This window comes from Canis lupus, chromosome 3 (assembly GCF_048164855.1).
Source record: "Canis lupus baileyi chromosome 3, mCanLup2.hap1, whole genome shotgun sequence".
Taxonomy (NCBI): domain Eukaryota; kingdom Metazoa; phylum Chordata; class Mammalia; order Carnivora; family Canidae; genus Canis; species Canis lupus.
In genome coordinates this window covers 32,400,779-32,422,104 of record NC_132840.1, presented here as the reverse complement: position 1 = coordinate 32,422,104, position 21,326 = coordinate 32,400,779, and the positions used below count along the sequence as shown (strand labels likewise).

The 21,326-nt window shown below is 52.1% G+C and overlaps 3 protein-coding genes across 16 annotated transcripts; all 3 read right to left on the bottom strand.

The window, feature by feature from the left end:
• Positions 1 to 2,312: 2,312 nt before the first annotated feature.
• On the bottom strand, positions 2,313 to 3,923 carry AURKAIP1 (aurora kinase A interacting protein 1). 5 transcript variants are annotated; one of them, XM_072820134.1, is made up of 4 exons: positions 3,690 to 3,923; positions 3,315 to 3,399; positions 2,573 to 3,018; positions 2,313 to 2,487 (listed from the first exon to the last, which is right to left on the bottom strand). In XM_072820134.1, the coding sequence occupies exons 2-4, from the start codon at positions 3,361 to 3,363 to the stop codon at positions 2,386 to 2,388; spliced, it is 597 nt and encodes a 198-aa protein (XP_072676235.1). In that variant the 5' UTR covers positions 3,364 to 3,399; positions 3,690 to 3,923; the 3' UTR covers positions 2,313 to 2,385. The 5 variants fall into 5 exon arrangements, with proteins under 5 accessions (XP_072676235.1, XP_072676233.1, XP_072676234.1 ...); XM_072820132.1 differs by having other exon boundaries at positions 3,788 to 3,921; XM_072820133.1 differs by having other exon boundaries at positions 3,684 to 3,798.
• A 765-nt stretch (positions 3,924 to 4,688) lies between these two features.
• CCNL2 (cyclin L2) lies at positions 4,689 to 13,204 on the bottom strand. Of its 8 annotated transcripts, none has more exons than XM_072820123.1 (11): positions 12,719 to 13,036; positions 12,410 to 12,484; positions 12,096 to 12,205; positions 11,120 to 11,240; positions 10,079 to 10,143; positions 7,528 to 7,627; positions 7,218 to 7,322; positions 6,991 to 7,132; positions 6,049 to 6,160; positions 5,873 to 5,965; positions 4,689 to 5,722 (listed from the first exon to the last, which is right to left on the bottom strand). In XM_072820123.1, exons 1-11 carry the CDS (start codon positions 13,010 to 13,012, stop codon positions 5,368 to 5,370), a joined length of 1,572 nt encoding a protein of 523 aa, XP_072676224.1. In that variant the 5' UTR covers positions 13,013 to 13,036; the 3' UTR covers positions 4,689 to 5,367. The 8 variants fall into 8 exon arrangements, 6 of the variants coding, with proteins under 6 accessions (XP_072676224.1, XP_072676225.1, XP_072676228.1 ...); XM_072820124.1 differs by having other exon boundaries at positions 6,049 to 6,157; positions 12,719 to 13,027; XM_072820127.1 differs by lacking the exons at positions 10,079 to 10,143; positions 11,120 to 11,240; positions 12,096 to 12,205; positions 12,410 to 12,484; positions 12,719 to 13,036 and adding an exon at positions 9,368 to 9,488.
• Positions 13,205 to 13,815: 611 nt separating this feature from the next.
• Positions 13,816 to 20,516, bottom strand: MRPL20 (mitochondrial ribosomal protein L20). 3 transcript variants are annotated; one of them, XM_072820137.1, is made up of 4 exons: positions 20,350 to 20,512; positions 20,150 to 20,260; positions 17,922 to 17,999; positions 13,816 to 14,135 (listed from the first exon to the last, which is right to left on the bottom strand). In XM_072820137.1, exons 1-4 carry the CDS (start codon positions 20,434 to 20,436, stop codon positions 13,953 to 13,955), a joined length of 459 nt encoding a protein of 152 aa, XP_072676238.1. In that variant the 5' UTR covers positions 20,437 to 20,512; the 3' UTR covers positions 13,816 to 13,952. The 3 variants fall into 3 exon arrangements, with proteins under 3 accessions (XP_072676238.1, XP_072676239.1, XP_072676240.1); XM_072820138.1 differs by lacking the exon at positions 13,816 to 14,135 and adding an exon at positions 15,657 to 16,072 and having other exon boundaries at positions 20,350 to 20,516; XM_072820139.1 differs by lacking the exons at positions 13,816 to 14,135; positions 17,922 to 17,999 and adding an exon at positions 15,657 to 16,072 and having other exon boundaries at positions 20,350 to 20,510.
• Between the last annotated feature and the right edge of the window lie 810 nt (positions 20,517 to 21,326).

Below are 21,326 nucleotides of genomic sequence, written 5' to 3'. Positions count from 1 at the left end.
ATGCCCAAGAACACCCCCAATACCTCTGGCCCTGGCTGGGGCCTCCTCTGGCCAGAAACCAAGCCCTAGGCAATGCCAGGAGCGGCACTCTGCCACACCCCTCCTGCCTCTGCCCTTTCACTGTGGGGGGTGCCTGGGGCCAGCAGGGAGAAGGGGCTGTACATCCCACAGCCTGGGGGGGGGCAGGGTGGAGGCCCCATACAGAAGAGGGAAGGGGTGGTTTCTTACAGCCTGGGAGGAACTGCAGAGATAAAAACAGAAACACCAAAATTGCCTCCTGAGGTCGTGGTTGGGGCCCAAATACATCCAAGCCACAGGCAGGACAAGCTCTGCACACAGGCAGCCCAGGCAGCAGCAGGGAGACAAGGATGTGGGGTCTGGGCCAGTTCAGGACCTGACCCCACAGGATCAGTGACATCTGGAACAGCGGTCTCAACCGTAGTATCACTGATGTCTGGGACAACCTATTCTCAGGTGTCAGCTGCCCTGTGCGTTGTAGGGCATTTATAGCAGCATTCCTAGCCTCTGTCCACTGTTGTCAGTGGGACCACCCCCAACTGAGACAACCAAGGTCTCCACATGTGGCCAGGAGCCCAACCCCTCAGCTGGCACTCACCCCAGGTGAAGCAGCTGGTGCCAGCTGCCAGCTCCCAGGAGTGTGGACCTGTGGCTTCCTGCACAGACCAGCCCATCACACCCCTGGAATCACAGCCCAGCCAAGCTGCTCACAGAGCTTTGTCTCCAGATAGCAGATCAACTTAGCATCCACTGCTCCTCTCACCCACCAGGGAAGGGTGGAGGGAGCCACGGAGCAGCCAATGCAACATGGCTGGGAGATATGGGAGCAGCCACCCAGCAGCTGCCGACACCACTGGCAGGCAGAGGCCAGGCTGAGATGCCAGGCGGAGCAGAGGCCAGACCTGGTACTAACAGGGCACAGTCCCCTCCACCTCAAGAGGCCTCACCACTGCACCATGGCACCTTTGCCCTCGCGCCCCCAAATGAGGAAACCCAAAACCCAGGAAGGATGCCTGTGACCCTAGCTGGGGGCCTAACAGGGCCCTTGGGCCCTCTCAGGTGACTGGGCTGGCAGGGTGCTCTGGCTGTCCTGGTTCCCAGCCCCCACCACAGGGGCTGCTGGGAGCCCAACTGCTGGCCCTCAGCAGCTGCATGCGGAAGCAGGCCTGCACCTTCCATGGTATCAGGTCTCCTCCAGATCATAGCCAGCTTCACACTCCTCACTGTCCATCATACACAGCCCCTCCGTGTGCTATGTCCCCTGACAGAAAGGGACCCAGTGCAGCCCAGTGAGTAGAAGCCTGCTTACCCAGCTGGCTAGCTGCCATGCACAGGGCAGGGGCCTGCCTGGCTCACTGAAACGTGGGGTGAGCAACATAGTCTGTGCCATTCCAGAGAAACTGCTGGGTAGCCCACGTGGCAGGCCTCCCCAAGACCTGCCTAACTGGCAGAGAACTCAACCCTGTTCCCAGACATGTTTCTGTGACAAGACAGAAAATCCCCACAGCCTGGGGAGAAGTGGTGTTGCCCTTATGGGTGGAGGGGATCCAGGAAAGGTACCAGCATCAGGATGCTGGGATGACTCAGACCTATCCTTTAACTCTGCCACCAGGAAGCAGGGCAGAGGCTGGAGAACAGCCTCTACCATGTTCATGGCTCTGACCAAGCTCCCCTGCTTGCAGCCCACCCTCACCAAGCCTGGATGTGGAGATCCACTGGTCTACACAGATGCTCCAGGGCTCCTCCAATTCCACAAACAGCATTCGTTTCTCAGCCACCCCCAACCCTGAACCTGCCAGAGGACACCCTCCCAGCCATCCTTTCCTATCAGCCCCCAGCCAGGGTCCCATGAGGGGGCAAAAGCCAAGGAACCCAAAGGAGACCAGTGGTCCCCAGTCCTCGCTGAGCAGGACATCTCAGGCAGCCATTTGAGGTCTGGGTCTGTGGGGCACTGCTGCCCCCCTCCCTGTTCCCTCTCATAGTCTGGCCCCCTAGGCCCCCAGCACTGTCCCCTGGTGCTTCTGCCATCAGAGGCTTAAGAGTCTGACTCCTCCTGTAGAAGACAGTACATGAGAGTGGGCCTGGGCCTCTGTCTACAGCTGTTCTGACATCATATTAGTAAATGAGGAGCCTGTCACTCCTGTGGGCTCAGCTCCAGAATAAGAGTCTTCTCAGGGAAGGGATCCCTATCTGCATCCTGGGGCTCTTGTGTCTCCTAGGAAACTGGAGGTTGGCACCAGCATCCATCCCAAGACAGGTGACACTTAGGCAGCAGGGGATACAGGACAGTCAGGGACAGAGGAGTTCCAGAACATTTATTACAGTGGGTTGCCAGCAGTAATAGGTCAGGGGAGAGGAGCACTAGATTCATTTGCCTTTCAGGTAGATCTTGGGGGTCTGCCAACCTGCAGGGGCTTCCTTCAGGCCTGCCTTCAGCCAGATACGCCTCAGGTCTCTCTCGAACTTGATCTGCGGGCACAGGAAGGGACAATGGACTGGTCGGTCTGTAGCACAGTCACACATTTCCATCCCAGGTTGAAAGGCTCGCGCTTACCTGCTTCCGTCTTAGGCGTCCTTCTCGGACCTTCCGCCGCAGGAACCGGGTCCTCTTGACTAGCTTACGGTACTTGTGATGGTTCATCTTTCGCCGGCGAATCTTCAGCACATTTTTGCACTGCATCTGGGGAGCATCCCAGACCTCCTCCATCCCCTTCTCAGCCCCCTGGCCCACCTGGCTAGGCGGACACTCATAGAGTTGGGATGGAGCCAGGGTCCCTGGGGCCCTGGCCTCTAGTCTGGGTAGGAGGTAGTGGGCGCTCAGCCAGCTCTCCAGGGGGCTGATAGACATCTTCCTAGGGACCAGCATCTCCTCAAGCTCCAGCTGGAACCTCTTCCCAGGGATGGAGGCAACTCCACTTGGGCGGGCTGGCTGTGTGCTGTAGCAGGGCCTGCAGGCTCGCCTGCCCAGCAGCCCCGAGGCCGGCCAGGGCCGACTGCAGCCTGCAGAACAGGGAAAGGCACAGTTACCACCCAAGCAGCGATGCTAGGGCTGAGCCCAGCCACCGCGGCTGGGGAGCAGCGCTGTCCACACGGAGGGGGATGCCCCGCACCTTGTTCCCTGCAGGAACTCACGCTGCCGTTCTCAAGCCCAGGCCTTCCCTTTTTGCTACTTGGTTGTTGGCTGGCCCACCTCCAGTGGGACGCACGGGCAGGTTGAGGGCGGGGGAAGGGGGGGGCAGGGACTCCTCGCTCCACATTCCTAAAGCAGGGTGCCTCTACACCCCGGGGTCCCTTACCTGCCCGAGGAACAGCCCTCAGCAGCGGGATCAGGCGCACCAGGAGCATGGTCCGTGGTTGTGGGGACCCCAGGCGCTCCAGGGGCTGCAATATAGGCAATGTAGGTGAGCGGGGGGTTACGCGGGGCGGCCGGGTTCCTGCCCGTCACCCTCATCACCTTGTCCCGCCGCGGCTCTGACTGCACCTGGAGCCTCCGCAGCCGACCCCCACGAGCCTCGGCGCCCGCCCAGGGACCCGCCTTGGGCGCACGGCCGTCAGGGCTTGCAGGCCCCGAGGCGGCGGTCCCCGTCCTAGCCCGGCCTCACTCGAGCGGCCCCGCAGCCGCGGTCTCCCGCAGACCCTACCCCCACCTAGCCCGGGGACCTGACACTGACCACTCCGGCGCCGACTTCAGGCACTTCCGGTCCTTCCCCAAACCGGCCCCCGGCCTCGCGTGCGACCCCCTCCTCCCAGCGCCCCCTGGCGCCCTCACGGCGTCCGACTCCGCCGCGGTGCAGGTCCAGCCGGGCCCAGATAGCGGCGGTTTCCGGCCAGAGGGGCGGCCCTCTCCGCCCACAGCCCGCAGCCTCAGCCTCTCCCTTATGGCGGCGAGGAAACTACATTTCCCATAAGATGCCCTGTGCGCCTGTGCAGTAAAGCCTCGCATCACGACCGACCAATCCGAGGCAGGCGGACGTGGCGTCGGCCCAGCGACGGAAAGAGTTCTCGGGGAGCCGACAGCGGCTGGTGAGCGAACGGCCTGGATCCCATATCCAGGGTCAAGAGGAGCCCCGCGGGAGGCGCCGGGGGTGCATGGAGAACATGGCGCTTTTGAAGGCCGAGAGCTCCTCTCCTGTGCCAGCGGGAGGACACCCAAAGACCGCAGGCAGCCCGGGTGTAGCTCCCCAGGATGTACCCCGCCAGCGGTCTTGCTAAGGTCGGCGTGGACAGTGGACCTCCGCCCCAGGGACTTGACTGCGGGCGCCCCGACCTCCCAGGAGGTGTCGCTAGGATTCCCAAGCAGCAAGGCCTCCACCCTCCCTCCCTCCGGGCATTTTACCGGCAGGTCACCGGAACGAGTGAGCCCCCTGGACCCACCGCCCTCGCCTTTCCTGGGGCCCACGCCCCAGCTGCCCTCCCAGCCGCCACCTACCCGACCCACACTTGCTGTCCTTCAGGACTAAGAGGATTGCAGGACCATTTTGTCCTTCCCCGACCCTCCCTCCGTGAGGGCCCAGAAAGTGGCGTTTGTCGGGCAGCAGACATGGCTCAAGCTCATCACGAGCCTCGGTGGAAGAGCAGTCCAGCACTCAATGAGACGAGAGCCGGGACTACAGGGCGTGCACAGGAACGAGCAAGCAGAACAAACCACACATTTCTGAACCTTCCGAATGTCCTGAGTAGAGAGAATTGTGTTTATTTAATCACGTAAAATGCATATATAGGAAACCTCTATTTGGGAGCTGGTGGCCTGCACACAGCATCGCACAGATAAAAATATACGACTTTCAACACAGATCTAAATACCTTCACATTTTAAAAATCAGAATTCTCTACACAAGTTTTAAGCTGACAGAATTCAAGTTCTGAGTTTTCATATATAGCTTTAACTTGTATTAAACACATGTTTATTTACAGGGCGGATAGAGAATAAGGGGCTATTAAGGCCATTTTCTCATCGTGAAACACTGCAAAATATGTACAGAAGTACAACCTAATATAGGCAAAGGTTCTAAAAGTCATTTTCTTGGTTTAACGTAATTGAGTATTGGTATGGGAGTAAAGACACAGCCTGTCATTAGCACCAAGCCACACCACTAGGATGTACGTGTCCGCTTCCACATCCAGCTGCCACAGGGCTGGCTGCTGAGGTGGGCCCTGTGCTGGCACCGGTGTGTACCGTGCCCAGGCCGGCCTAAAGGGCACCTCGCCGGCCTCTTGATTCCATCTCCAAAATCACGAGGTCCAGAGTTAACAGCCATTTCCAAAAAGAGTCACACACCACAAGGCAGTCATGCCCTGCCTGGTGTGCACACCAAGGATCAGAGGGCAGCGCTCTGGGAGCCCAGCACCTCACCTCCGATGCCTGCTGTGACCAGGGTGATCCCGCTCGTAGCGATGACCTGTTCGCTCGTAAGACCGAGAACGCTCCCTTCGCTGATCTCTATAGTAATGACTTTTTTTCTTATATTTCCCAGAATTATCTGCCCGCTCCCGTGAGCGGCTTCGAGAGCGAGAGGAGCTCCGGCTCCGGGATTTGTGTGGTTTCTGGGTGGGGTACTTGCAGTCCTTAGACTTCCGGTAGCTCCTCACCTTGGAGCCCTTGTACGGAGCACCTCTGTGTGCCTGTCTCGGTGGGGAGTCACTCCTGCTCCGTGAGCGGCTCTGAGACTTGGACCCACCAGACGTGGAGCCACTGTCACTTTTTCTGTGAGGAAGGACAAGCACCACCAAGTAGGTGACCATTCACCCCAACCACCTCCGGCAGCCACATCACCAGCCACCCTGGGGAAAACATCCCCTTGCCAGGTGCAGCCCCACCCCCCAACCAGGGGAGCTCTGGGCAGCAAGCACATACCTCCTCTTAGGAGAAGCAGATCGTGATGGGGACCTTGAGTAGCTCTGCTCACGACTGCCGCTCCGACTTCGACTCCCTCGCCCCTTTGGCAAGCTGAGAACACAGTGGGAGCAGTTACAGGCTTGAAGTCTCTGTAGCCCACCCTGAAGGCCTGCTTGGGATGCATGGGTACTCACCCATTTACTGGGCTGTCAGCCTTGATCTTCTTCACGCCATCCGTTTTCCTCTTGGCGTTTCTCACAGAGAGCGGGGAAGCTTTGTTTCCTTTCCCTTCTTTGGGGGATTCTGCTAGACCAAATACAGAAAGTTTAAAACCTGACCATCAGGGAAAAAAAAAAAAAAACCTGACCATCAGGAACCTGTTGTGATAGAAAACATATTAGCACAGCAAGACACCACCACTAATATGGGATGTAAGGAGACTCCCTGGTCGTGGCCTGGGACTCAGAACCTAACCATGCACCCAAAAGACAACAGACACAGATAAGCCACCTGTCTCCCTCGCTTTCTCTCAGGGACTGGGGACATGCTACAACCCAACAAAATAATCTACTACCCCAGATTTATAAAAATTTTCATCAGAAAATAAGCTAATTAGGTGGGCTGGATTAAAAAAAGGATTTTGGAAAGCCTGTCCACGTCCCTTGCTAATGAAAATATAAAAATAAGGTATGCCTGGCTGGCTCAGTTGGGGTGCATGCAATTCTTGATCTCAGGCTTTTAAGTTCAAGCTTGACACTGGGTGTAAAGATTACTTAAAAGTAAAATCCTGGGGCGCCTGCCTAGGTGCCTCAGTCAGTTAAGCATCTGCCTTCGAATTGGTCATGATCCTAGGGTCCTGGGATCAATCCCCACGTCAGGCTCCCTGCTCATTGGGGAGCCTGCCTCTCCCTCTCCCTCTGCCACCCCTCATGGCACATGCTCTCATACTCTCAAATCAATTAAGTCTTGAAAATAAAATATAAAAACGAAAACTTTAGGAGCGCCCCCTCACTTCACAGATCAACAAATGTCTGCTGGGGACCGTGGTTCCTGCCGAGTGCTCAGGCTAGCAGACACACAATTCCAAGAGAAATCTGGAGGAAAGGAGGGCCCCACATCCTTACACTCATGCTCACCGAGCTTGGGGGCAGGTGAGAACCCTGAAGCATTGTCCAGAGCCTGGGTGCTAGTAGGCAGCAGGCCTCTAGCTTGTGCCTTGGCCTCTTCAATGGCATGCCTTCTCTTCTCTACTTCACTTTCAAGGTGTGTCAGATCAACCTGTGGGAGTCAAAATCCAAAAAGATTCAGAACCAGGTACTTCTAGGTAACACAAATGCATATGTTACATGAAAAAACATAGAACCTTTTTCCGAGTATAAAGCTGAAGGATTTTTAAGCAGATTTCTTGAATTTCTTCTTCAGTTGCTCCAAACAAAAGAAACCAATGGGGACGATTGGGCAAAGGGATCTGTAAACACAAATATCATCACTTTAATACTTTTTTTCATGGCCACGAAGATTCTTCGGGCAATAAAAAACAAGCCTTTCTGGTCACCCAGAAACAGGCTTTTTATTGGCATTGATGCACATAATCTGAAGAACACTACATAGAAGTTTACTGAAGGCTGGAGAAAGAATCAGACCAGGATCCCCTGTGGTGGCACAACACTGACCTCCAGTGTCCGGGCAGCAAGATAAATGCAAGCACAGGCAATGCTCTCAGGCTGGAACCTCACGAACACATCTGTGCGTAGGCTGTCATTCATGTAATTCCTGAAAACCAAATGCAGGAAAGACTGCAACGCCCCGGACACCCCCAGGATACCCGTGCACGTCATCTAGATAAGATCACTACTCTATGCAGTCTACTCCTAGGCTTAGAGCTACACAGTCCTGTGAGGCTCAGGATTCCTGGAGAGACATTCTAACTGCTTTTTGCGAATACAGGACAGGAAAACAGGGAATTTACTGGAAAAAAAATCTAAAAAGCTGGCTGAATGTCAGACAACACATGTTGCTATGAAAGAGAACCGACTTTAACTTTACTTTTCCCTCAACTTCTGGCTGTTCTCGTGCAAAGCACAATGCCTCAGAGAGAAAATGTCTACTGTAGTGGTTGAAATGTACTTGATGAATATCTAAATGCTCAAAATCCATAGTGCAGAGAAACATGCAAACTCAAATGAATGGGCTGAGCAGGCAGCCTGCGAGGGCTCTTCTGAGACAAGCCGTCCTCTTGCATCTCTTTTCCTTGAAGAGGCGCTCAGGGCTTGGCCCTTCTCCTTCCATGAGTCCACTTGGAAAGGGAAAACACCCTCGGGCGCATGGGGACATCATGCAGAGGAAGGCTCAATGCCCAAAGGGAAGTCCTCTTCTCAGGTTTATCAAAGAACGGTTTCCAAATTGTCCCATTTCAATAACGAGTCTTAAAATGAACATTCATAAAATCAGACAAAAGCAATAAAACACTACAAGTTTCATCATAATCAATACATTTAAAACATTACTTTAGAAGATATAAAAATACAAAACATTTGCATGTTTAAAAAGCTTAAGGATTTTAAAATTGGCTACGTTTTCAACATTTTCCTTTAAAAACATGTCTAAGATTTAACAGACCAAAATCAGATCTCATATTAATTTCATCATTATTGCAAAAACAACACATTAATTCCATGAGAAAACAGTCAAACAGAGCATACATTTGTTGCTCCTAACATACCCCACTATGGCAACCCTTAGAGTCAGGCCACACCCACAGGGTAGCCAAGTCGGCTGTGTGATTTGATAAACCCCCACCCCAACCCTGGTAACTTTGCCCTAAACCCTGGAGAAGGTGATACACAAACCCACTCAGACTTCTCAGTGATATATTCAACATATGCCAGCTAGGGGCACCTGGCTCTGGAAGTTCTTGCTCCAGGCATCAAGAGATAATCAAGGAAAAAAACCTACATAATGGCACCAAGGCCGTAGGTCTCAGAGCATTGCAAGTGAACAGTTCAAACACTTCATAAACATAAGCATCAGTAACTTTTTTGGTTCTAATATTCAATACTCAAATAGTAATAACATTAATCTATTAACTTTTAAATCCTAAAAACAAAACAAATGAATTCCTTGAGATGTATATTTAAACTTATTGCTTATCTAAGTTACAATATAAAAAGTGTCCATGAAATAATTTAAAGATGCACACCTTTTACTAGAATGTATCAACACTTAGCTGCTGAAAAGAGCAACTTTAGGACTTCCAGGAATAATGCCATAATCCCACACTGAAGTCTGAATTCCCATCAGCCAATTCTTACAGCTTTCCATAGAAATTTTTTTAAGAGAAAGGTACTGCATCTTTATTGCACAGGTACAGCAGTTTTAAAGGGACAAATTTCAAGTCAAGACAGTTAACTCTAATCAATACAATTACCAAAGCACGACAGAGGATTAACAAGAAGCACAACCGTCAGAGAACCACAGCAGCAGTCGGCCAGCACTATACTATCGTGCGCATACCACCATCTAGAGCCAGCCTTCGGTGGAGAGCCTGCACTGGATTGGCTGAGGACGGCCGCTGTCCCTGCACCAAAGCGCTTGGACAGTAGAGGAGAAGTCTTAGTCACTTACCCTCAGAGGCTACCCTTTGATTGAAAGAGTACAGAAAAGAAAAGTCAAAATAGGTTCTCTATTAGATATGGCATAGCACCAGACAATTCAGGCAGCAAAAATATGACCCTTACAGACTTAACTCCGTGGGAAAAAATTCACAAAGTACCCAGCACTGACTATTACTTTAGGCTTCATTTCTAACATATGCATTGTTAATACTGGTCCCCAGAAAAACTTTACCCTAACCCTCCTTCTCCCACAGGATTGTAATAAGAAGCAGTTAGAAGCAACTTCAAAGAAGATAATAAAGTCACTACATCGACGTTGGCACCTGTGGGAAAGATCCCGATATGCCAAGTCAACAGTCTCCAAAGGGAAGCCCAGTGAATGCTCTCCTGGAAGGTCGGGGGAGGGTATGGGCCACCTTACCGTTATACTAGTGGCTGATACTTTGGGAGGCTGGTTAGAATTTACACTGCAGGAACACTGGGCACTCAGACAACTCAAGCCCACAACCAAGTCATGGGACTGACTACCCACTGCCCAAGTGCCTCAAATCAACATATTCCTGCACTGCCCTTGCTGGTCTCATAAAACAAGCAAGGAAGGTCAACTCACCATGAGGTCTGGACCAGGTGCTGGTTACGCTCACACTCTAACACCTGAAGGTACATAACGATTATCTGGAAGATACAGGTCAGGTAGTTATTACCAAAAACCTCGAGAACCCAAAATTCAGATCTTGAGAGCGTCCATGCAGTAAATATGAGCCTCATGCTAGATCCCAGAGGTGACTCCTGGTCATATGCCTGGTGCACAGCTCAGCTGGAGGGGAGTTTTTGCTGACAGGCCCCACTACCTGCTTTCCAACCCAGGCACCACAAAAGCATGTGAGGACCAGGCTGCACTCACAGCAAAGGCAGCCGCACTTTTCATGGCCATCACAAGGCAGATGCTCATTCTCATCTTCGACATAGTTTCCATCAGTGAGATTAGCTTGTCTTAAACATCTCTGTACCCTAGTCACCACCTTACACAAAATATGGTGTAAAAATACTTCAGCAAATTTTTAAAAAGCTCTAAAATCTATGTTAACTTATCAAGAATTTGATTTGATGTCAGAAAGTCAAACAAGCAAGAGAGAAAATAATACGAAGAAATTCACCAATAAAAAACAAATAAAAGCAAAGACGCAAATTGCAATCTTTTCTTTAAAAAAAAAATTTATGTGTGTCGCATTAAAAGTTCCCATGGTACTATATAGGAGCCATCCTCAACTGTCATGTGCTGCAAAGCTGCTTTAGTTAATTTAGAAATAAAGGGTTCAGAATCCTTCTAATTCCCCCACTAAAGAAAACAGCAACTTTAGAAAATTAGTTGTTGAGGAAAAAAAACAGAAACTGACAGATCTCATTTTTACAAATTCATCACTATTTTTGAAAGCTCAAACTCAAAAGATTCCGTTTCCAAAGCTCTTGAAAACATACTAGTAAAATTAACAGGTAGTATAAAGGCAATTAACAAGTAAGAAACTTTCAGACTTTAGATATAAATTGGAAAACCAAGTCAGGAACACATTTAATCCTCTTCAGAATTTTCAATCTTGGTGAGAACGGAGCAGTCAGGTGGGCTCCCGTGGCAGCTGGGCCACATACCCACCTTGTGAGGGTGCTTCACGTGGACACAGAAACCCAGCTCTTTGAGAACTCGTCTTTCTGCTTTTATAATCTGATTCTTTAAATTAACATAATCTTGATCCAACAGTAGAGGCACAGGTTTCCTACACAGACAAAGCACATGTCTACATAAGGGTCAAATAAAACGATGTCTTTCGAATCCCAATTACCTCCAAATGGTGAAAATCCACTGTAAATATAATATAGCTGTAGCTAGTTCACTTTGTTTCCTTTAACCAGAGAATCTTCCTAAAACCCCAGAGCTAACTTGATTATCCATTTTCAATACTTTTCCTTACAAGCAACAAACACAGAGCATAAGATTTCACGATCTCATCATACAAGTACTAATCTCACTTTACCTGACTCAAGACACAAATGTATCTGTTATAAGTGAACGGAAAACCACAGTACCAACAATGTAGGATATTTAAACAGCCTAAAACTCTATTTTCCAAAAGGCTTCCATGACCTTGAGGAGTATAAAGTTTGGGTTGTCTAGACAGTGGTTCTCAACCAGGAGCAATTTGCTATCTCCGGGCCAAGTCTGGAGACATTTCTGGCTGTCACAACTGAGAGATGAACCGTTAACATCCAGTTCAGAGACCAGGGTACTGTTAACCATCCTACAATGCACAAAACAGTCCTCACAATGAAGAATCATACAGCCTAAAATGTCAATGGTGTGGAAGTTGTGAATCCAACTCTAGAACATTCGGAGACAGGCATTAGCAAACAGGGAGACCAATGTTCATAAAACCGTACCCACGGTGCCCTGCCCTTTTTACTGGGGTTCCTTCACTCATCGAACGGCATCTGCGGGGTACCTCCTGGGCAGCAGGCCTCTCCTGTACACAAGTTTAACAGCTCAAACCCTTAGTTTTGTTTCAGAAACGTTAGTGAAACTTAACCACAGAACAAGGCGACCGATATTTACAACAGCTCTGACAAAGACTCACTTTTTCTCTCTCAGATGCCGAAGGCGATGAAAAACGTTGATGACATCCCGTATCCGTCTCGGGGCCTCCTCTATCTTGGAGGCCAGGTGAACACAAGCCATTGACACGTGCTGAAATGCAAGCATGTCAACACATAGATGTGTCCCTTCCCATCATACCGGCCTCCGACGACTCAAAGAGAGCGACGGGCGCAGAGCAGGGCCTCGCATAAAGGGCCGCCGCGGCGAGAGCACTCTGAGCGCAGGCACTCAAGGACAGCACGCCACCCCGCACCACCACGCCGCTGCCCCTCCCCGACACGACAGAGCCATTACCTCCATGGAATGCTTCACAAAAGACTTGGTGTAGAAGAACCGCTGGAACAGCACCTGCCCGGTAGCCATGGCCACCTGGAAAGAAATGTTCCGTCGCTTGTAAAAGCTTCGCGGTGAAGCCTCTCGCTCCGTGCGACGAACGGAGACGCTGGCGCGCACGCTGGCAAGCCACCGGGGCCCCGCGGCCCCGCCGCCCACCCAGCCTCCCGAGAACGGCGTCGGCCGCCCGCCGCCAACAAAGGGTCCGGCCGCCTCCACAGCGCCGGCGCGGCGGTTACCTCGGCCCGTGGCTCGTGGCCGCGCCCTCACCTGCGGCAGGCGGAGCAGGATGCCGGCCGCCTGGATGAGCTCGCAGCCCACCACGCGGAGGTCGGTCTCCGTGTCGGTGTCGAGGCCGCTAGACATGGACGGCGTGAAGCGGAGCTTGTCGTCGGGCAGGAGGCAGTTCTCCAAGGTGATGAGCACCCCGGAATACAGCCGGTCCCCGATCAGCATCCCCTGCGCCCCGGGACCTGCGCTCCCCGAGCCCGGGGTGCAGGCCGCTGCCGCGGGGGCCGCCGGCCCGGGAGCCCCAGCCGCGACCGTCGCCGCCGCCGCCGCCATTTTGTACCGCCGACTCCCCTTCGGGCTTCTTCCCGGCAGGGCGGCTCCTCGCGACGCTCCACGGCCACGGCCGCCCCGCCCCTCCGCGCGTCATTGGCTCGACCTGCGGGCCGCCCGGCGCTACCTCGCCGCGATTGGCTGCGCGACCTATCCGTCAGCGTTCTGGCGGACGTCGACGCCGTAGTTCAGGACGGGCGGGGGCGGGCTCGTCACCCAGGGTGCCCCGCGGCGCCCGTGTAAAACCCGGGTCACGGCCCGACCCGGAAGCGCTACGGCTGGTGGCCCGCCGCAGGTACCCTGAGGCTCGGGCCTACCCGGGAGGCGTCGTACCCTTTGCACGGAGAGCCGGCAGCTGGGGGAGCTCTCACCGCACAGCCCCGGCCTGTCCTGAGGTGGGGCGGGGGGTAGGTCCCCGCGACCGGGCCCGAAACCGCTCCAGGTCAGTGAGGGCACATGCGGGCGCGTGGCGGTTTTGTTTCCGCGGAGATCGCAGGCCTTGGAGGCCCCCTGGGGTGGCTGAGCGCGAGGAAGAGTTGGCGTGCGGGTAAGTTGTCCCCAGCCCATGCCCGCAGCAACGAGATGCGGTTTACCTGCGCCCACCCGGGTCCTCCCTGAGCTCACAGGGACAAGGGAGGAATAACTAAACGTCGAGTTCGAGGTTTCTGCGAAGCCTGGGTTAAGGCACGAGTGGCTCCGGACGGGCAGGAAGGGAGCTCGGACGTCGTTCCTCAGTGGGGAGCCGCTCTTGATGCCTCATCGCTTCTACCGGCCAGTCCCGTACCAGGGCAGCAGCTGCGGGATTCGTTGTCTTGCTGCACAGCTAGCCCAGACTTTCGTCATGACTAGTGCAAGAACTTCTGGGGGTGGGGTACGCTGGAGAGGAGATGACAGGGAAAAAGCCTACGGTGGGGAAGCTCCAGACGCTTGGAGATACTAGTTACTACACCCAACTCAAACTCCCAAACCCAGAGGCATCTCTGGCTTTCACCCCTGGTGACTCATACAGCGCCTGCCTCCCTCTCTTCATCTTCATCTTCATGGGCAACACGGTCACAGGGTCCCATCTCCCCTGATCCCAGGCTGCCAGCTCCAGGGTGCCCCGCTCTGTGGACTGAGCAGCACACTGTTGGGGAAAGGAGGAACATTCTTTTGTCAGGCAACAGCTTGTTTCTCCTTGTCCCTGCCATGAACCCAGGCTGACCTGAAGGAAAATTTGGGTCTTGTTGCTGGAGGGGGAGGGGTGCTGGGAGCAGCCCACAGTTATTTACATTTTCCTGTCCTTTATTGAGATGGACAAAAGCAGTTCCTACATAGCAGCTTACTGCACACAGAGTTCAGTACCCTACACCAAAGGACTATGTGTCCTCCACCCCGGTGTGTATTCAAAACCCACTCACTGATGATTGGTGTACACTGAGCACCTTGTGTGCAGAGCTAGTGAACAAGACAACCTCACACCTCCAAACGGTCTGGTCATCATTAGACTCAGTGAAAAGAGCCAGGAGGGGGAGCCTGTTAGGAGGCCAGTACAGTAACTGAGCCAGAAGACATGTTGGCCTGCAGGGAGGAGGAAGAAAAGACCATCGAGAGGTCACCAAGTAGTAGGTAGCCAGATTTTGATTGGCTTTCCATGAGTATGGAGGTGGGTCTTGAGTCCTCAATAGGAACCCAGTGACTCCAAGAAGACTGCTGACAAAGGATGGAGGACCCAGCATGGGAGCATTAGGAGTGGTGGAGGAAAGATGGGCACTCATTTTGGGTAGGTAGGTGTACATTGCCAGATAAAGGCCGACAACTGCTACTGTAGGCCTGAAGAACTTTCCTGGGGGCAGAGGGCAGAGCAGAGGGAAACAGTGCAAGGAGAGGGAGGGGAGGAAGTCCATGGTCCTTGGAGGTCAAGGGCTGACTATGTGTTGGATTTTGGTTCCAGATGGCTTTGATGAGAGTTATCTGGACATGATGGGACCAACTATAGACCAGTGGCAGGAAGCAAGAGGTAGAGACCAGAGCTGGGCAAGAGAGGAACAGACTCAAGCTGGAAGGAGCTCAAAGTACATTGAGAAGGAGTACAAAGTACAGTGAGAAGTACAAAGTACAGTGAGAGAAACGGGGGGTAATGGAAGGGACCTGGCCCGGAGCAGGGGGTAGATGCCAGACATATGGGTGGGGCAGAGTTACAGTTGCTATAAGTTGGTCTCTATCAGGGGAGTGAGGATGTTGGGAAATTGTTCCTAGGCTTGATTCTGTACTTACTGAAGTAGAGTATCTGGAAAAGGGACCCAAAACCCTTATGTTCAGGTCTCCCCACAGGTGATGTAAGGTTAGGCGGGGGAATGAGGGAAAAAGCAGAGAAATTGAAACTTGCACTCAACTCAGGGTGACTAAAGAGCCGAGCAACAAGGTCCTTGCTGGAAAGTGGAGACCTGGGGAGGGCCAGAGTGGGGCAGGTAGGCTTGGGTTCTAAGGACAGGCTACCCACATAGCCCTGAGAGGAGCTAGCATTAGAGTTCAGATATCTGGCACAAATCTCCCCACCTGCAGGAGCTCATTCATAGTTGACCCCTCACCCTAACAGTCTCCTCCCCTTACCCCACAAGGCACCCAAGGTATGTGTACTTATGCCAGAGAACACAACTCAAAACGCTGAACACCACACGAGCTTTATTTGCACATCTGTGTAAGATTTCTAGATTTGTCCCAGTAAGGGAAGAAGGGGCCTTTCTCTTACACCTGTCACTAAAATGCAAACTAATATAATTGCTGACCAAACTTACACACATGGTGACATAACTTTTAGCCCCTATGTTAACCACTGTGATTATCAGGGGGAAAAACACTTTTCCTAAGACATTCAGCTACAAAGGGCAGGCAATGTTGGAATCCCCCTCAGTGATGCTGCACCACTCTGGAAAATATGCCTTCAGGCTCTTTGCCATCCCCTAAGGCAGCAGCAAATCCTTCCAGTCGCCTCCTTTTGGCCAAAGCAGCCAAAGATTTAAAAGTCTTTGGTTCATAGATGGCTAGATCCGCAAGTACTTTCCTGTTGAGCTCCACCTGGCACTGGGAAGAAAATCAGAGCCTGTGTCAGCATCAGAAATGTGTTTTTAGGGGATCCCTGGGTGGCGTAGCGGTTTGGCGCCTGCCTTTGGCCCAGGGCGCGATCCTGGAGTCCCGGGATCGAATCCCACATCGGGCTCCCGCTGCATGGAGCCTGCTTCTCCCTCTGCCTGTGTCTCTGCCTCTCTCTCTCTCTCTCTCTGTGACTATCATAAATAAATTTTTAAAAAAAATTTAAAAATAAAGAAATGTGTTTTTATTGAAAAAACGACAAGACTGAATACAGCTGTCCTATGTTGAGTCAGCCAAAAGCATCTCCTCTGCTGAGCATACTATGCACGCCTCCAGGGCAGTCTCTTCCCTCATGGGACAAATGGTCTCTGGGGAGGTGAAGAGTGTGTGGAGAATGTGCTCAAGCAGCATGCTGGAGGATAAATATGAACAAGGACAAGAGGAAGGCATCCCTGCAAGAGGTGATGACACATGAACAAGAATATTGGCTTCCAGTCCTGGTGCCAGCCATGGAACTAATAAACTTGTTTGGGGCGGGGGGGGGACTTTTTTGGAGTCAATGATCTACCATCACCCAGACACAACTACGATTGCTGGCCTGGGGTAACCCTTTAAGTCAACTTTGAAGAAGAAATCACAACTCTCCTACAAACAATGAAGTGAGACACAGAAAAGTATATGAGATACAGGCAGAGGATTAAGGAACAAAAGCAGGTATTCTCAATTCCCACAAGAAAATGAAACCAGATGTCCTATCAAGTAAAACTGCACGTGACTTCCAAAAACTGATGAACATAAGAAGCAAAAGAAAGGATGATCCCTGCACGTTAACCCCAACTATGCAGGGGTGGCTCCTACTCTACTACCTGAGCCTTGCACAAGGTCTATTCTGGGCCTAGGGTCTTCATCAGTAAAACGGCAATGTTAGGCATGAGGATCCTTGCAAATTACCAAAGACAGGGTGTGGTACAAGCTAGAAACACAACACCCACTCCTTTTTTCCCCCCCCACTCCTCTTTTTAAGAAAAAAAACAAGAGGGATGCGTGGGTGGCTCCCTGGTTGAGCATCTGCCTTAGTCTCAGGGCATGATCCTGAGGTCCAGGGATCAAGTCTCACACTAGGCACCCTGCAAGGAGGCTGCCTCTCCCTCTGCCTATGTCTCTGCTTCTCTCATGAATAAATAAAAATTTTAATAATAAAATGTACACAAAAGGAGAGGGATTAGGGATCCCTGGGTGGCGCAGCGGTTTAGCGCCTGCCTTTGGCCCAGGGCACGATTCTGGAGACCCGGGATCGAATCCCACATTGGGCTACCGGTGCATGGAGCCTGCTTCTCCCTCTGCCTATGTCTCTGCCTCTCTCTCTCTGTGTGACTATCATAAATAAATAAAAATTTAAAAAAAAAAAAAAAAAGGAGAGGGATTAGGATAAACACCAAATCGAACAATTAACCAAGATTTTGTGACACATGCTTAATCTGTCCTGTCCAGGATAAGTCCCCATGCTGTTTGACTATGAGTTTCAACTTCACCTGCTACCTAATCAGAAATCTTTCAGTGCACAACTCAAATTACACTTTAAAGTGAAGTCCAAGTTTTCTGCTCTTTCTCTTGATGGAAAAACACAGTGGCTCATGTCCTGGTACCAGTTACCATATTTCCAATTCTGCTACCAGCAGAGCAAAGGCAAAGCAACTGTGATGAGTCCTTGAACCTGCCAGAACTCCACCTTGAGAACATATCAGGAGCTAACACTCCATGGCCTATTGCACTGGAGCACCCCAGTCAGGCTGCTTTCTATAGATTTCAACATTCAACAGGACCACATCCTCAACCGTACCTTAATTAAATTGACAATGAATGCCGGGTACTTCAGGCCATGTTCCTGGGAGGCAGCTGTGATTCGATTAATCCAGAGCTGAAATGGAACATTGAGATGCTTAAGGACCACATGTGCATTATGTCCACACCTCCCAACAAACGTTCTGAGTCAACTAAAAATCAAACAACTCTTTTTGCAAAAATGAATAGGAATAGAAAAGCCTGGGACCGCTCAGTGGTTGAGCGCCTGCCTTCAACCCAGGGTGTGATCCTGGAGACCAGGGATCGAGTCCCGCATCAGGCTCCTCTCTGGGAGCCTGCTTCTCCCTCTGCCTCTCTCTCTGTCTCTCATGAATAAATAAATAAAATCTTAAAAAAAAAAAAGGAGTAGAAAAGCCTGTGATTTATATTTAGGCACACTGGTCTGCAGTATAGTCAGCAGAATTTGATGTTCTTCATTCAAATGCCAGCTTCCTTCTAAATAAATAGGGAAATCACATGCTGTAAAGCATTAATTCAACACACATTTTGGGATCCTGAGAATACAAATGTGAGCAAAGGCTTCTGTGTCAGACACAGCTCAATCCAGAAAGGATCCATGTGAATGAATCAGAACAGCCACCGAGATCAGTGCTACCAGGTGGGGATGAAAAACTTGAGATGGAAGCTTCATGGAGTTGGAGGTAAAACGGTCTTGAAGGAGGTACAGGGCTGGAGGAGATAGGAGGGGAGGCATCACAGAGAACTTCCTGGCAAGTGGTAGCAGGGTAAGTTCCAGGCACAGCCAAAGGTCTGAAAACTGCAAGAAATCAAGGCTAGTGGTTTGGTGCAGCACGACCTAGAAAGGTAAGTCTGTTACGTGGAAGATTCCCAATAGATCTGGTCTGTTAAATAACAGGTTGGATTATGGGACACCTGACTGGCTCAGATGGTAGAGCCTGCAACTCTGAATCTCCAGGTTGTACAGATTACTTTAAAATTTTAAAATAAAAATAAGGGATTGGATTCTTAAGCCATTCTATACTCAATCTTAAGATCTTTTTTTTTAACTTTTTAAAAAATTTTTATTTATTTATGATAGTCACACAGAGAGAGAGAGGCAAAGACACAGGCAGAGGGAGAAGCGGGCTCCATGCACCAGGAGCCCGATGTGGGATTCGATTCCGGGTCTCCAGGATCGCACCCCCGGCCAAAGGCAGGCGCCAAACCGCTGCGCCACCCAGGGATCCCCTCAATCCTAAGATCTTACTCAAGTTCATTTTATTCCTTTACTTCAGTGGTTCCAATTTTTAAATGTGCATGAGAACCGTGTGTAGTGGTTTATTTAAACAGATTTCTAGAACCCACCTCCAGGCTTTCTGACTCAATAGGTGTAGTGGGCCCTGAGAATCTGCATTGCTAACAAGTTCCTAGATGAGGCAGCTGCTGTACAGGGACCTCACCCCTCTGTGAGCAGCAAATGCATGTGTGTTACCAGACACTGCTCACAAGTCTTCCCATACATTTGGACTGACCAGATCCATGCAGGGTCACAGCAAGTGGCACCACCTCTACCATTCTGCATAAATGAAAGGCATAAATGACAAAGCTGGGATACAGAGGTCACTCCTGCACATGAGACCATCGTGCACAGGGATTGCTTATCATGCTGTGACCCTGATCAACAGTTAATGAGGCATTTGTGACTTTAAAGGGTCAGAATTACTCCCTCTTCCTTATTCGTTCATCCAATACTTATAAATTGTTACTGATCTAGGCCGGAGGTTACAGCATTCAGCAGAGCGGAAAATCCCACCTAAAACTTACTTTGGGGGTGGGGAGCAATAACCAACCAACCAAGTCAAAGATGCTGCAGAAAGGACGCTCAATTCCCTAACCCCAACCCCAATGAGGGAGATGCGCCACAGGGAGGTGGGGCGTGACCCGGGCACGCAAAAGAAACGCCAAATGCGAAGAACACGTAAGGAAGCAGGCTAGGCTTCTCGCAGATGCACCTGGGAAGCCAAGAGAGGACCTACAGCAAGTGGGCGAGGGGAAGTGGCCAGAGACGGTCTCAGGGACCCAGTGGGCCTGGAGTCGGCTTCCACGGGGGGCGAGGCGCGGGGCAGGCAGGAATTGCCGGGGGTTCGGGTGTGGGAGGCGACAGTAGTGCGGAGGATGGGGACGCCATCCCGAGATGGGGGCGGAGAGGGTCAGGAGCAAGCGGCACAGGGGGAGGGGAAGCCCAGCCCCCGGGTCAGCGCTTACAGTCCGCATGTTCCTCTTCTTCAGTCTCCGCGCTTTTGTGCATTTCACAAACGCTCTGGTCACGGCTCTCACCGCCAGCTTGTAGCACCGATTCTTCCTTCCTCGGAAGTGCTGGGTCAAGAAACGGGAAAGGGGGTTCAGCGCGGCCAGGGCCGGGAGGACACGCGGGGGTGGGTGCGGGGCGTGCGCGGCCGACTCACCCGCGCGTGCTGCAGCACCTTCTGGACCCGCCAGTAGCGGTCCGTGAGGCGGCTCCGCAGCCAGAGCTGCGCGGTGAGGAAGACCATGGCGCCTGCGGGCCGGCGTCTCCACTCCGCCGCGCGCGCGCCGTGCCGCACCTAGAGGAAGTGGTGGCGGCGCCCGAGCGCTTCCGGGTCAGAGTCCCAACGGGGATTTCCGGGGTGCCGCGAGTGTGCCCGGCGCCCCCGCCACTCACAGCCCGAGTCTTTGCTCGAGGCGGGAGTGGGGCTCCCGGTCTTGAGTGTGTAGCGGGCCAGACGCAGTAGGTACGGGGGAGAAGGTAAATACTAATGGTCCCACTTGTTGGAGACGCCGGGAGTAGGCAGGTCCGCAGACGGAAGCTGGCGCGGGGGGGCGGGCTGCCGGCGGGCTCGGGGGCCCCTGTGGGGGCGGGGCTGCAGGCGGGGGGGACTGTTCTGCCACTGCGTGCGGCGGAGGGCTGCTTGACGCCTTAAGGATGCTGAACGCCGTCCACTTGTGCGCTCTAAAATGGCCAAAACGGGGACGCCTGGGTGGCTCAGCGGTTGGCGCCTGCGGTCAGCTCAGGTCGTGATCCCTGGGATCGAGTCCCGCATCGGGCTCCCTGCGTGGAGCTTGCTTCTCCCTCTGCCTCTCTCTGCTCTCTCTCTCTCAGTCTGTGTCTCTCATGGGTAAATAAATAAATGTTCAAAAAATTAACATACGAAAAAAAATAAATAAATAAAAAATAAAAAATTAACATACGTAAAATGGCCAAGACGGGAGCTCGCTTCCGCAGCACGCATACTAAATATTGAAACGATCTGGTGGTAAATTTTATGTGTATTTACCACCGTACCGTTATATTACCATTATAATGAAAGGTAACGAAGTGGGGGGGGGGGCAGAATGGGAGAGTGCACTTTCTTTCTAACTTTTTTAATTACAGAAAGATTGCAAGACTACTTCATGAAATTCC